General features: G+C 35.1%; 1 protein-coding gene across 1 annotated transcript; it reads right to left on the bottom strand.

Moving 5' to 3' along the window:
• Positions 1-4,521: 4,521 nt before the first annotated feature.
• Positions 4,522-13,347, bottom strand: LOC112772828 (translation initiation factor IF-2, chloroplastic). Its single transcript, XM_072225767.1, has 12 exons — positions 11,313-13,347; positions 11,178-11,210; positions 10,501-10,614; positions 10,118-10,267; positions 9,886-9,984; positions 9,723-9,785; positions 9,164-9,319; positions 8,976-9,041; positions 8,233-8,469; positions 6,985-7,260; positions 6,056-6,244; positions 4,522-5,203 (listed from the first exon to the last, which is right to left on the bottom strand). The coding sequence occupies exons 1-12, from the start codon at positions 12,825-12,827 to the stop codon at positions 5,048-5,050; spliced, it is 3,054 nt and encodes a 1,017-aa protein (XP_072081868.1). The 5' UTR covers positions 12,828-13,347; the 3' UTR covers positions 4,522-5,047.
• Positions 13,348-15,039: the final 1,692 nt, after the last annotated feature.

The raw sequence follows: 15,039 nt of genomic DNA on the forward strand, positions 1-15,039 counted from the left end.
TTTGGAAAATGTTACAAAATCAGTAGTTGGTTTAAAGGAAAATTCGGATTCTTATTGACAAATAGTCAGAGTAACGCAGTGGAAGGCGAGAGGGAACATCGACACTGTAGAACGCTTCGAGGAGGATATATCGTGTAATTCGAATTTTCGAGGGCGAAAATTTTATTAGGAGGGAAGAATGTAAGAACCGGCATAACCGTTTTAAATAAAATATTAATTTTTAAGTGCTCATAGTAGATTTAAAATTTAAAAGTTTTAATTTAAAAATATAAAGGTGAAATTTTATTACAATGAATTTTCTGAGTTGAAAAATGTATCCTTTTTGAAATGTTTTTATAAAAATGCGTACTGGCGCTTAAGCTGGTAGTACCAGCTCTAGTCTGTCCAGTACCGCGTATTTTGAAAAATATGATTTTGAAAATTGATTTGGTGTTTTGAAAGGACAAAAATAATTTAGAATTCAAAACTGGGCGCTAATCTTAAAGGTTTTAGCCCAAAGTGGGCCAAACGGACCAAAATCTCTTAGCGGGTTGGACCGGGCCCAAGTGGGCCCAATTCCAACATAAAGAGAGAGAGAGAGATGCGCTGACAAGAAGAGAGAAGAGAAGGGTTAGGGTTTCAGTATTCACCCCAACCTTGTTTTGATCAGATCTTGAGCTACGGAGCTCCGATTGACAATCCGTTTGCGGCCACGCGAAGCTCTTATCGAGCTCTTCGTTTCTATCTAAGAAAATCTTGTAAGAACTCGAAACACACCCCCCCCCCAGTTTCCTGCCCTAACTTTCTGTGTTTTTGGGGTTTGGTTTTTGGGTAAGTTTTGTGGTTTTGGTTGTTTAGATGATCTTTAGTAACGAATAATTGTTGGATTTTACCCCTAATCTGGTTGGGTAAAGTAAGTCTCTTCAAACTCTTGTGGTTTGATGTTTTGGTTAGCCATAGTGTTGATTTTTGGTATGTTATGTGTATAGCTTGATAGTTGATGAGTTTTGGAGGTGGTGTTGGTGCTTGAGGCTTGTTGATCTTGTTGGAATCAAGCTTTGGATGTTTGTGCATATTGGAAATCGGTCAAGGTATGGTTTCGATTACCTTTATGTAATATGTAATGTTTCTGGACACTTAGGCTAGTTGACCTTAAGATAGGTTGAAATATGTGATTGTATGATTAATTGTATATAAATGTATGCTTGATGATGGTTTGGATGTAGGATGAATGGGTTTGAATGTGATGATATACATATTGTTAGATGATGATTATTGATGAGTTCTGTTGGTGGGTGTTGAGATTTGAAGATGGATGTTGATGATGATTTTGATTGTTGGTTATTGGTGTTGATGAGTTTTATGATGGATTTGGTTAATGTTAGATATTGTTTGGTAATGATTACTGGAATTGATGAGTATTTGTTTTGGTTGTTGAGGTTGTTATTGGTTGATGATGATTATGAGTGTGGATTTATGATTGAATTAGAAATTATGGATTGGTAGTGATATATGGTGTAATGATTGAGTAATTTAGGTGTGAAATTGAGGAGAATGATATGAAATGGTAAGATGTTGGGTGTGGTAGTGTTTTATGATGATTGAGCAGGTTTTGATTTGGTTTTGAATGGAGATTTGGTTAAAATTGAGGTTTTGAGGTTTTTGGTAAAAATGGATTTTTGGTAAACTTTGACGGATCATAACTTGAGCCTCAGTTTCCAAAATTTGTTGAAATTTGCTTTAAATTAAAGTTCATTGAAAACTCTTTAAAGGATATGAATTTTGTAAGAAATGGATTTTTTTAGAGGAAGTTACGATCATTCAAAGTTTGGTGTCAAAATGTAAATTCTGTGCATGCTGTAGAATTTGTGATTTTTGGTTTGTATGCGCACGCACACCCCTGTGAGCTTTGGAACCTGTGCGCTTGCATACACAGGGGAAGGCTTGCTGATGAGAGCGCTAGCACGACCTGTGCGCACACACAACCAACGAAGTTTTGCACCCTGTGCGCACACACACGTTGGAAGGTGCACTCTGTTGAGGGCGTTGGAAGGTGCACTCTATTGAAAACTTTTTGGTTTATTTCTGTTTTATTTTGTTGTAGTACTTTCTCTCACCCTATTTGTTTTAGACTTTATGGCCTTAGAGGCTTACTTGAGTGATAAGTTGTATAAGCTGTTTTATCTACAAAACTCTGTATTTTTTTGTTTATAACTAGTCGGCTTAAACTTCGCAAGCTGTGGCTAGTTCCCTATGATCATTATACTCTTGTATCTATATATGTTCGATTCTTTTGCATCTATACCTTGTATCTTATGCGTTAGCTTCGTGTGAACGTTTCGCGCTTTTGTAATTCTGTCTTTGAGCTTAATCCTTCATCGGGCTTCTAGAATATATTAATTCCTTCTATATATAAATATGTATAAGCTTTAGAATTATCGCAACTTTTGATTGACCTTTACTTTACGGCTAGAGGTAAGGCTTAGGGTAATTAGGGTGTTACACCAGCTCTACTTACCCAAGAAAGTAACTGCCTCCGGATATCCCTCCGTTACATCTAGAAGGGAGATCTTAACAGACTCCCAAAATAAAGGAAACAGTTATCCATCAGTAAAGATTGAACTACTCCAACGAAGGTGGTTATCTACTCTACTATAAATACACTGACACCTCTCAGTTATAGGCACGTTCTAATCTACTAAAAACCTGCCTAAAACCCTTGCTAACTTAAGCATCGGAGTCTCTTGTAGGTACCACCCCCTACCTTCTCACGAGGAACTCGGACAGGCGACACCTCGACACCAAACAGGTCGGACACTGCCATACTAAAGAATCTAAATCTCACATTTAGTCTCAAATAAACATTTTAGGTAATTCTCGAAACACTGACATTGTTAATTACTAATCATTTTTTCTTTAAATAGTAAAGACTTATTTAATAAGCATTTATTTCCATCATTTCACTATATTATATAGTATGACCTTTGTCTATATTACTTCTGTTTTTTGGAAAAGTAAATAAATAAATTGTCCAATAGATATATTTCATTTATCAATAATTTCGTCATATTACAAATATAAATACAATCACAGTTATTTAATTAGAAACAATTAATTTAACACCATATAATTGTTATTTGCCAAAATGGCTGTTCATAAACGTTATTTAACATAAAAAAAATTATTGCTTAAAAATCTTCCCTTAATAATTTAATATTGATATTTTAAATTTGAGCAAGTTATTTTCACATTATTAAAATTAGCGACTCAACTGATCCTACTGTGTCTGTTTGGCCACTTTTTATTATTTTACAGAAATTAATATTTCTATTTTTATTTTTAAAATTATAAATTTAACTCCGTCTATATTATACATGCGGTACATAGCCGGTCCCAAGTCCGGATAAAGGAAGTGGGTTGTGTTAGATCTTCGATAACCAACATAAAAACTTAGTCGAATCTTCATGACATAGATCAAAGACGTTATTGCGCTAAAGCTAGGTCATTACCCGGAAGCAACGCATAACTTGAGTACAGTGTCAAATGAGCAAGAACCGCAGCATCGGTGCCCAGGTGTAATGTTAATTGAGTAAGGGTTACCACGTTTTCGTGAACGGACGAGAGTAAATAAGCTAGTTCATAAAGAAAGAGGTAAAGGTAAAGGTCGGAGCGACAGAAAATTGAAATTTGCGACATGTAATATAAGCACTCTCACAGGAAAATCAATGGAGGTGGTCGATGCTATGACAAAGAGAAAGATTAACATCATTTCCCTACAAAAAAATAAAATAGGCCAGCGTGAAGACTCTGTAGAGATTTTTTTTTTTTTTTTGCTAGACTCTTATGTCAACACACCCTCATTCCCACCACCACCTCCGCCATTTCCTATATGCAATGTGTTGCAAATTGGATTGATAATCTTAATAGAGCTCATTGCTTCACATGCGATCTTCAGGTCTCTAAGAAAAGAGAACATATTCCCCAATTCTTGGAGGATACGCGTTGCGGATTGGTTGCGTCTATGCTTCTAATCGCAAAATTCGATTAGTATTGCAAGATGAAGTTAGTATGCCGACCCTATGGCCTTAGTTTCAAAAACTTCAGTCCCTTGGCGCCTCGGGATGGGAGTGGGGAACCCTTATGCGCAGGCCAGCTCTACAAAGTTAGAATCGAATAATTTTGTTAAATAAATTAGTTTTAACAAAAATAATTATGATGTTAATTTGTCACTTGTTTAAAAATGATTAAAGACTAATTTACCTTTTATTTTATGAGAGATGAAAGGTCAAGAACTAATCATTATTTTAGAATGATTATTATAATATTATACAAAGTCAAGAACTTACTAAAAAACCAAAAAGGATTAGGGACTAATATATGTTGTAAAGAAAATTTTATTTGTGGTTACAGTTCAAACTTAGAACATTTGTAGTGGGCTAGTGGCACAGCAATTATACATGGTTACATTATTTAATTAAACTGGTTCATTTACAGTTTAACCACTATTAAAACAATGAACTGATCGTTCAATAACCGTTTTGATTTTCACAAATTAAATCCATTACAAATTAAATAGATTTTTTACCAAAATATTTACATTGGTCCTTGGATCATCTAACTATATTTTGTGTCGGAACAAAACACAGTAGAAAATACAATTTTTCCAGACTTTGCTGTAGTGTAAGATGATGCACCCATCTTAGAGCATCATACAAAAAATTAGCAAGAGAAAAAAAAGCAGTTGCTTTTCCTCAGCTTATACGGTTGCTAAGATTATTCAGGAATCAACGCATTGAAAGTTCTTTTTTTTTTAACCCTCTTTACAAGGAGCTGAGACTAGTATTATATACACTGTTACAGCATATAATGGAACACATCATTTTTTAATTCTAACCTTCCTTACCATGATTTTGATGTTATGTTTTGACCTCTTTGCACAATGATCATTGCACTCAACTGAAGAGTGTATAAGTATAACCCCTTTTTTCCCCTGCAGGATCACCAGCTATGGCAAAAGCATGATATGATCCAAGATCTCATGGAGGCGCATCATTGGTCGATCTTATAATTAAACCCCTACCCCCTCCACAGCAGCCGCCATGGATTCTGAGGCCTCTTCAAGAGTCCGCCTCTTCTGAACTGAGTTGAAGGCTTCAAGGATATCACCCTCTTCCCAGTCATCAAAGTCCTCTAACCCGATTCCACACTCAAGACCAGCATTTACCTGTGCAGAAGAGAAAATGCATCCGTGAATAAATATGTTTTACACATGGATATGATTTATGATGGAGCAATATGGTGCAATTTGATCTATATAGTCGACACTACAAAACTAGGACACAACTAAAACGGAGAACTAATACACAACAAAAAACCACTAAACCAGCCAAAAACACCATGGCAACTTGTTCCACTAGATAAATTTGGCTATTGGCTATTAGTTTCTATTGTATTGTAGCATTCACCCAAAAATAAGAGCCGTCAAAATGGGCCAAATCTGTCAAACCAGCCCATTTACTTTCTTAAACAGGCGGACATTTACCTCTAAATCAGACCCGTTTAAATTTCGGACTATACAGACCATCCTGCAAGCTAAATGGGCAGCCTGTTTAAATTTTTTTTAAAGAAGATCGGCACTTCAATATTTCCCCCAACCCACCCACTAAAAAGCTGTTTGTTTAAGATTTTCTTCCCAAAAAGTGATTTTTTTTGTCCAAATTTTCTTTTAAGCTTAAAACTGGATTTTTTATTCAAAATTTTCTTCAAAAACAAAATATAAATGAACCAGCCCATTTAACCCGTCAGGCTGGGCAAAAACAATTCGGGATTGAAAATTGAACCCTGTGAACAAACAAAAGTTAAACGGGCTATCCCGCACAACCCGTGGACTTGGGCAGGCTGGGCAAGCCCGTTTTACAGTCCTATCCAAAATGCATGAAGTATGAGTTAATAATTAAAAAAAAAAAAAAATCTTCAGTGAGACTATAATTTCTTTTAACATGAGTAGACACACAAGAAATATCAGACACCGTAATTTTAACATCATGGGAAGTAGGACTTTGAAGCAGAGACATACCTCTTTAACTATCTCCTTTACCCGTCTCAAAGAATCAACAGTACCAACGTGAACTTCTTTCCCCTTCCGAATGACTCGAATACCGCATCCTTTCTCCACCTTTCCCTCATTAACCATGCATCCCGCAACACGACCACTACCACTGCTGAATGTGGCTCGCACTTCTGCTAAGCCAATTTTTATTTGCTCCTGCCAAAAGATAGCAGTTAGTTTACAGCAGAATGTTCAGTAATTTAGGTCAGAGTGAAGATAAAGGCAAATAAAGCATGCCCTAGTGCTCATCAACCACAGTTCAAAGTTCTTATTTGGTAACTGCCTCAAGTAAAAAATACAGAGATGCTAAGAGATACAAACCTATTTGGAGAAGGAAATAGATACAAAAACAGACAAAATGTCTCTGTCGACGAGCAAAATTTGACCACCTTTTCACCACCGGAAATTTGTGGACAATTGGGACAAAGACAGACATTTTCTATCCTAAGACACTTACCAATTACCATTACTGGAACACAGAAAGAAAAGGATCCCTAACCCCATAACTGTCGGAAAAGGACCCAATTTATGACCATTACTGCCCAATAGAACAGGAAGATCAGTGTAGTCTCAGGGCAGTCTGGTGCATAAGCATCCCACGATAACGCAGGATTCGGGGAAGGACCAACCCAAAGGGTGTAATGTATGCAGCCTAACCTGATAATTACATCAGTGGCTGTTTCCACGGCTTGAACCCGTGACCTCGGTCACATGGAGACAACTCAACCGTTGCTCCAAAACTCCCCTTCAGGAACATAAGTGTAGTATGCTTTAAAATACATGAGATTTTTTCTTTAAAAACAATAACATACTTAAATGTCATCAATAATCAGTGTGTAAATTCACATGCATAATCTACACTAAAAGGGTATACAATAAAAGATATGTTGATGTACCTCAACAGGCTCTAAGAGTCCCTCCATTGCATTTCTGACATCATCGATTAAGTCGTAAATGACTCTGTATAATCTAATCTCAACAGCTTTATTATCTGCATAGCTTTTCACCGAACCTGGTGCTTTGACATTAAATCCAAAAATAATTGCTTTGCTTGCAACTGCAAGATCAATGTCACTTGTGGTTACATCGCCTGTTGCTTCCAACAAAAACTTCAATGTAACGTTATCTTGTGGTAGCACCTGCAGGGCTTGTCTGACAGCTTCAATGGATCCCTGGGCAAGAGCAAGGAAAATGAATTTTGATTTCGGGTGAAACAATGACAAAAGTGATTATCAATGAAACATTTTAAGTAGTAAATGCAGGAACTAATTGCTTCTTTGCATATTTTAACCGTAGCAAATATTTGGCATATAACAAATTTGGAAATGTATTATATATAATATGATATGATATGATATGAGATAGAATTCAATATATTACTTTTATAGGTATCGATGACCTAGATAGTAGAAGTGTTTTCTCGAATAAGCTAGATTCAAAATACATTTATCTAAATCCTCTCTCGAGTTTGAATGTTCTGCAATACCTAGTGTATGCAATAAGTTGTACATGCATAAGCAAGAAGTGCTAGAGAATATGTCAGATGTGTTGATAAATCTAGTGATAGGGATATACAAACTTTGGTTGTAATGGATATTTCTTTTTGTTAATAATACAGCTGCCGCCAGTTCAGCCACCCTGATGACAATGCCGTGGGGGCGGATGGCTAGTTCTTGGTTAGGGACTTGACGGCTATTCCATAGAGGCCTAACGGAGATTTGGGTTTCAGAAAACAATTACATTTATACCAAAATGCTTTCGCAGACAAATATATATCTAACACCTTAATGCATGTCTTGACAAATAGCTTCGCATCAAAATGATGGGCCAGATAATATTTTCTTATTATTAATAGCTATGTATATTGGTCCACTTCCTGTATTGATATATACAGTTTTTCCTGTAACAAATACTCAATGCTCTTTAATGTACTAGTGGGTAACATATAGTACATTTAGGCACTAGATACATTGGTAAGTTACACAAATTATGCTCTTATTTTAATGATCCAATACATAACATAAAACCACTACAAGATATCTATAATATAAAATTTAATGAATTCAACCAGGTAAGTTGTTCCATAAAGTTAAGATCAATACTATGCTTTACGAATCCAAGAAGACTTGTAGAAGTGACTATACCTGAAGATCAACCTTCAAGATAATATTTAGTTGATGCAAGTCGAGTCCAGAAAGCTTTCCTGACGAAACTGCAGAAGCTAAGGAAGAAAGGGTAATCTTGCCATCCCCTGCCTTTGCAGAAATACGCTCATTTCGCAACAACTCAGCACGGGATTCTGCTCTTTCACGTGCAGTATCAAGGGATTCAACAACCTCAAATTCATCACCGGCAATCGGAACATTATTCAATCCAATAACCTGCAAAGATGAACAGAAGACAGAAAACAGATTTCAGATAATTCTTTAATAGGACTGATTTTTGGCATGCATTTAGAACCTAAAATGTGCACAGTATTTAAAAAGTGACCGGAGATGTCAACTATGATAAATCAAAAGTCCGTAAGTATTTGATGTTCTCCGCTGTTGAAAAGCTTTTCTGATGCAATTAACTTTAAATGAAGATTTCATTTATATTAACTTTCAAGTTGGCCCCAAGGATTTGGATTGAAGACAAAAATCTGTCATTACCTCAATATCAGAAATTCCCAATTACTCAAAAAGATAATATATAATAATACCAAACCTTGTGCAATCTAATAATTCAATGCGCACATGTAAATGAATTCACTTTTAAATGCGGATCAGAGAAATGTCAAGCCAACCATTATGGCATCACATAATGAATTCAAATCATTTCTAAATGAATATGAGGAAAAATCTAGCAACACATCATATGCCTTCTTCTGTACTAAGAATTAACAAACCTGTACGGGAATAGAGGGTGTAGCTAAATCAACACGCTTTCCAGCATCATCAAACAAAGCTCGCACCTGAAAGAACCAAATCAAAGGATGTTAAAAATTGCAGAGGCAACAAAGCAATGCAAATAGAGAAAAATTCCATGACCAAAAGTTTAAAGTCATTATAACATTGAATTTAAATATCCACCAACCTTTCCAAACGCTTCTCCGCAAACTACTATATCTCCCCTTCTGAGGGTACCATTTTGCACAATAAAGGTAGCAAAAGGTCCTTTTGATTTATCAAGACCCGCCTCTATGACTGTTCCCTTTGCGCTTCTATCAGGATTTCCTTTCAACTCTTGCAACTAAATAAGTGATAATTAGGGGTCAGTATGAAACACAGCTAAAAGAAAGCCCCACCAAACACCATCAATTAGTCAATAGACATCATATTCCCAAAAAATCACAGAAATTAAATCAAGATGTCAGCAAAACAAAGGATACTTCATAATGTGACAGCAACTTAATTGTAATATTTTTTTCTATATAAATTTTGTATCAAATTGTAATCTATAAATATATATCTGATATCAAGGAAATGGAAATGAATGTTTCAAAGTCCATATATCTTCATTTTGTTTTCTATACAGACTTATCTTTTCTGAACATAAAAACATTAGAATCTATAAATTAATTGGAGAACAAGATAGAATAGTTGGAGGCTTAAATGAGTTTAATTAGTCAAGACTCCAAAGATAAACAAATTACCTCAGCCACAAGCATAACAGTTTCCAAAAGATCATCTATATTCTGCCCTTTAAGAGCACTTATCTGTCATGAAAGAAAAAAGAAAGAAACATATCGTCCATAAACTTACATAAGCATAAACAAAATATGAGAGTTGAAAAAGTATAAAATATAAGGTAAAAACCTGAACCATTGGGGTGTCACCACCCCAATCTTCTGGCATTAAACCAATAGAAGAAAGCTCTTGCATGACTCGCTCAGGATTTGCTCCGTCCTTATCTATCTGTTTCAAAAAGAATATATAATAATTTGTCAAAAATCCTAATGCAATCACCAAGTAATGAACAAGAATTATTAAATGATGATCTATTGTTCTTTATTTAAACATTCAATTCAAACAAATCATGTTGTCATGCCTTGTTTATGGCAATGATTATGGGTACTCCCGCTGCTTTGGCATGAGCTATAGCTTCATTTGTTTGAGGCCGAATGCCATCATCAGCAGCCACAACAATGATAGCAATGTCTGTCACACTTGCCCCACGAGCTCTCATTGCCCCAAACGCCTACAAGAACACACATAACATATCATCTATAGGAAAGAAGAGAACAAAGCTAATTATAGGAAACAATTAAGCCAGAAACTGCACACAAGACCACTAGGGTAAGTCAATTAGACATCCTTTAAATTGCAGAATCTAACCATGATCCTATAGAAGGAAATATACACTTCCTTTTTTTTTTTTTTTGGCAGATGTATAAGGAAAAGGATAGAAATGATAATTAGCAATGAGTATACCTCATGCCCAGGAGTATCAAGGAAAACACAGGGCAAAGGTTTTCCGTCAACAGGTACTTCTACTTTATAAGCCCCGATCCCCTGGGTGATCCCACCGGCTTCAGAAGCAGCTACCTGTTAACAATTGGCGCATCAGGCTTGTGTTGAACGTGCATGCAAATGTGCATTAGTATGCTAAGGTATGGCAATAACATAATTCCATCATCTATAGATACTAAGACACACACGACCAGCATGGAACAGCATAGCACGTCACAGAGACACATAAAACATCTATTACTAATCACTGGTAACAAGAAAAATACCTATCTCTTATTCTCATAATTCCATGTTCTATTTCCCTAATCATTAATCCCTAAAACTGAAATCATATGAATTGCATATACCACATTACAAGTAGGATAAAGTCCAAACAAGAAACCTACAAAGGTTGAAACAGCATAGGGACAATACTGTTACATGTGAGACAACCATAAGAACGAAAATATTTCGCATCAGACATCATATGTAGCATAATTAATCTATTTTAAACCTAATTATATTGCATAAAAGTTTCCTAAAACATGTTAATAACCAATAGCAATTATACAAGAAAATATCCATGTAGCCTATAGATTCCTGATCATGAATGAAACTGAAAAAAGAATAAAGGATGCAATATTATATTATTATCATACCTTGCTCTTCCGTATATAATCCAAAAGAGTTGTCTGCCAATTGAAAATACCGATAAGTATAACAAAATAGAGGAAGTCAGACAGAAAAAATAAGGCGTAAAAGAAAGAATAAAGTGACAGAATGATGTCACTCACCTTGCCGTGATCTACGTGGCCCATAATAGTGATGACAGGAGGTCTATCTTTGAGTTTGTCAAGATCATCTTCATCAAGAATTTCCCTTTTCTTTGCTAACGATTCAACTTTGACTGGATCAGCATCTATAACTTCCACATCATACTCTTTACATATCATCTTCACCATATCTTTGTCGAGAGTTTGCACGCCGTCTGGTTTGATCCCCTTGGCATACAAAGATCCAAGGATTTCTCCTTCACTGATCGCCAAGTTGAAGGCTAACTCCTCCACCAGCATACCTTTGTCACTGACCTCTAGAATTTCGACTTTGACAGGAGCCGCATCCTTGGCAGCCTGTAGCCTTGCTGCCTTTCGACTCGCTTTACTCCATTTTCTTCCTTTTCTTGCAGCACCAGGAATAGAGACATTGAGTTCCGATGTGTCCTCATCGGGAATCACATCATCATCATCATTTAGTAGACGCCTTCTTGCTCCTCCAGCTGGAGCACCTCTCTTCCTGTAGTCATCTTTAAACTTTCCTGATGGAGGGCCCTTCCCTGGTTTTGGAGGGGCTAGGACTGCTTGAGCAATTACAGGATCGACAACGGGTTTCTTGGAAGCAAACTTGTCAATTAAGATCGGCCCAGGCTTCCTTTCTTTAGATTTAACAGATGCATTAGCTGCCCCCTTATCCTTCAACACCACAGGCTTTTTTATGGGTGGTGGAGCTACAGAAGGTTTTGCTTGTAACATTGGCTGAGATTTTGATGAGGGCTGGGGAGCACGAGACTCGGATGTTATCTTCTCTTCTGCCCCTATTTCAGATTTTTCCCCTACCACACTCTTGTTATTAGGCTTAGGTACCTCCTTAACAACCTTCTGTACATTTGCGACCGAATCCCCCTTACGCCATACACTCTTCAAGGTTTTAGCCTTCTGGGTTTTAGCTGAATTTACCGGTGTACTGACCTTAGAATTACCATTTGTATTGGGCGCTGTGGGTTTATTTATTGAGCCATTATTCCTTTTATCATCCAACTTGGGGCTTTCCAACTTTTCAGCTTTCTCCAACACCTCACCAAGTGACTCAATCACTTTATTCCTCTCCTGTACATCATCATCTAGGGACTTGCCATTCCGCGAATTCCCCCAGGACTCCGAATTCGAGCCCAAAAGGGGACTATCCTTATTCTCCTGGGACTTCAAAACAGGCTTAGGAGGAGGCTTAAGCACAAAACCACCACTACCATCATCACCACCTTGGCTTCCTCTACTACTGTTAGAATCAAGGGACACTGAATTTCCCTGGTCAGCGACAAAATCGGTTGTGGTAACAGAATATCTACACACAGACAGTGATATACAATGCCATCTCCTCTTATCCTTAATAGAGTTACCTCTTGAAAGGGACACCCTCCTCACAACAGAACGGGACCTTCCTCCATTGGAACTCACACCCGTTAAGCTTCCAAAACTCAATGGGGTAGCCACAGAACCTATTGTTCCTTGCACGTTCCCAACTAGTATAAGCATATTTTACCCCCACCCCACAACCCGAAAACTACCAATAAAAATAAAGGGAAAAAATGGTCCAAATAAGATGAAAGTTCAAAAATTTATCATTACTCTACACACCCCAGTTGATAATTCAACATATCCAGAAACAAAATTCACTTAAAAAAGTGAAGAAAAAAATTAGTGATAGTGATAGTGATATCAATATCAATATTCGTGGCCCCCAATAAAACAAAAAGAAAAAACAGAAGAATATGGTACCTTTGAGTTGAAAGAGTGAGAGTGAGTGAAACTTATGTGAGAATTGGGGACATTGAAAGAAGAAGGATAAGAGAAAAAGGAAGAAGAAGAAGAAGAGAGAAGAGTGAGGTTGTTTTATGTATGGAAGCGGAGATAAACTTATGTTTCGGAAGGGGTGTGTGTGGATGGTTGTGTGCCTGTCAAATTTTGTGTGCGATAAGGCTTTGGTTTTGTTTTCTGTTTGTTTTTCTGGCTTTTTCTTTTTTCTTTTTTCTTTTTTTTCCGTGGCTTTTGACGCAGATGGTCCCTTTTTCGCAAATTATTTTTTATATTGGGATGAAAATAGGGGAATAGATCCTCTCCATTAGAAAAAAAAAAAAAATGGATGGTATTTAATATTTTATTTAATGTCATCTTTTATTGTTCTCTCTTCTTTATTTTTAGTATTACTTATAAAATTAAAAATGAAAAATTACACTTTATTCTCTCAAGTGTTAAAAAATTTGAGAGGATCTATTTCTTTTTTTAAGATCATGAACTATAAAAATATTATTCTCAAACGTAAAACTTTTTATTTAAAATGTGAAAATTGGATCATCTGATTTATTCGAAACGAAATCGGATCCTCCGATTTATGAATTTTTTTAAAAAAAATTACAACAAACAAATCGGAGGATCCGATTTGATATTAAAAAAATTTAAAAAATCAACTTACAAAAATCGGTAATTTTTTTAAAAAAAATTACAACAAACAAATCGGATCTTCCGATTTGATATTTAAAAAATTTAAAAAATCAACTTACAAAGTAATCGGACTTACCAATTACTGATTTCCATATTAAAATAAAAACACATGCCCACCAATAAAATTGAATTGCACCCATTTCTCTTCTGTAATAAAGTTTTTAGCCTCTCTTTTTATTATTATTGTTTTTTTCCCTCGTACATGTCTCAAATCAACTGAGCTTTAGAAAGGTAAAATTACTCCCTGACTAAAAAAAGAAAAAAAAGAAAGAAAAAATTATATGGATCTAGTGAAACGGAAATTAATATAAAGAGGAGTGCTAAGAGGTTAATAGATTTTGTGATTTGTAGTTATCAATTAGTTATCATTAATATTTTTAATAGTGTGAGATTACATCTAATGATGTGGAATTACTTACTTTTTTTTTACTAGTTAAGTGCCGGTCAAATTTTAATAAAAGTGTTGGTCTCTTAGACTTTCTCTAATATAAATATCCAATCAATAATGATATACTAGTAGAAGTCCCACACATACACACGGGTAATAGTAGTGTTTGGTTGTTGTAACTATTTTTTAAAACATTTAAATAATTTTGTATTGGACTTATGTTATTTTTTATAATTATTTATTTGTTTATCTGTATAGTTATTTATGTAAGATACGTTGCAAAAAATATTAATACTTAAAAATTTATATAAATTGTTGAAGTAGGTGGTTAAATTTGGAAAGAATTTAACATATTGCTAAAGTTTGTATTTCTATTAAATCAAGTGAAATGTATATAAATTTAAGGAGATGATATAAAAAAAATTGTGTACTATTAATGAAAAATTGATGAATTGTCGACTCTAAGTATAAATTGGATAAACTACATCATACTCTTAAATTGATTAATATGCTATTGTTATAAGGCATATCAGTTTATTATACCACCTTATCAGAGTTAACTATTTATGTATTTAAATGTTTAGAATTTCTTTTTAGTACATTATAATTGTAATTCATGAATATTTAACATTCATTGGTATGATTTATTGGTCTATAAATATAAAAGAAAAATGTTGCGTAATTAAGTCATGAAAGTTAATTAATATTCTTTTTAATATTAAGTATTCGATTTTGTATCAAAATGTAACGTGATATTTTTACATTTGAAAATAGATTACTGAAACTATATGTTACATACATTATTTTTTTTATTGATTTCAACATATCGTAACAACACATAATATAGATAAGGACTAG

This window comes from Arachis hypogaea, chromosome 18, assembly GCF_003086295.3.
Source record: "Arachis hypogaea cultivar Tifrunner chromosome 18, arahy.Tifrunner.gnm2.J5K5, whole genome shotgun sequence".
In the NCBI taxonomy this organism is placed as follows: domain Eukaryota; kingdom Viridiplantae; phylum Streptophyta; class Magnoliopsida; order Fabales; family Fabaceae; genus Arachis; species Arachis hypogaea.

Coding starts and splice junctions, on each gene's coding strand:
- LOC112772828 (XM_072225767.1), bottom strand. CDS start 12,827: ATGCTTATACTAGTTGGGAACGTGCAAGGAACAATAGGTTCTGTGGCT. Junction 10,268..10,500: donor TTGATACTCCTGGGCATGAG/GTATACTCATTG, acceptor GTGTTCTTGTAG/GCGTTTGGGGCAATGAGAGC. Junction 7,261..8,232: donor TCTTGAAGGTTGATCTTCAG/GTATAGTCACTT, acceptor GCTCTTGCCCAG/GGATCCATTGAAGCTGTCAG.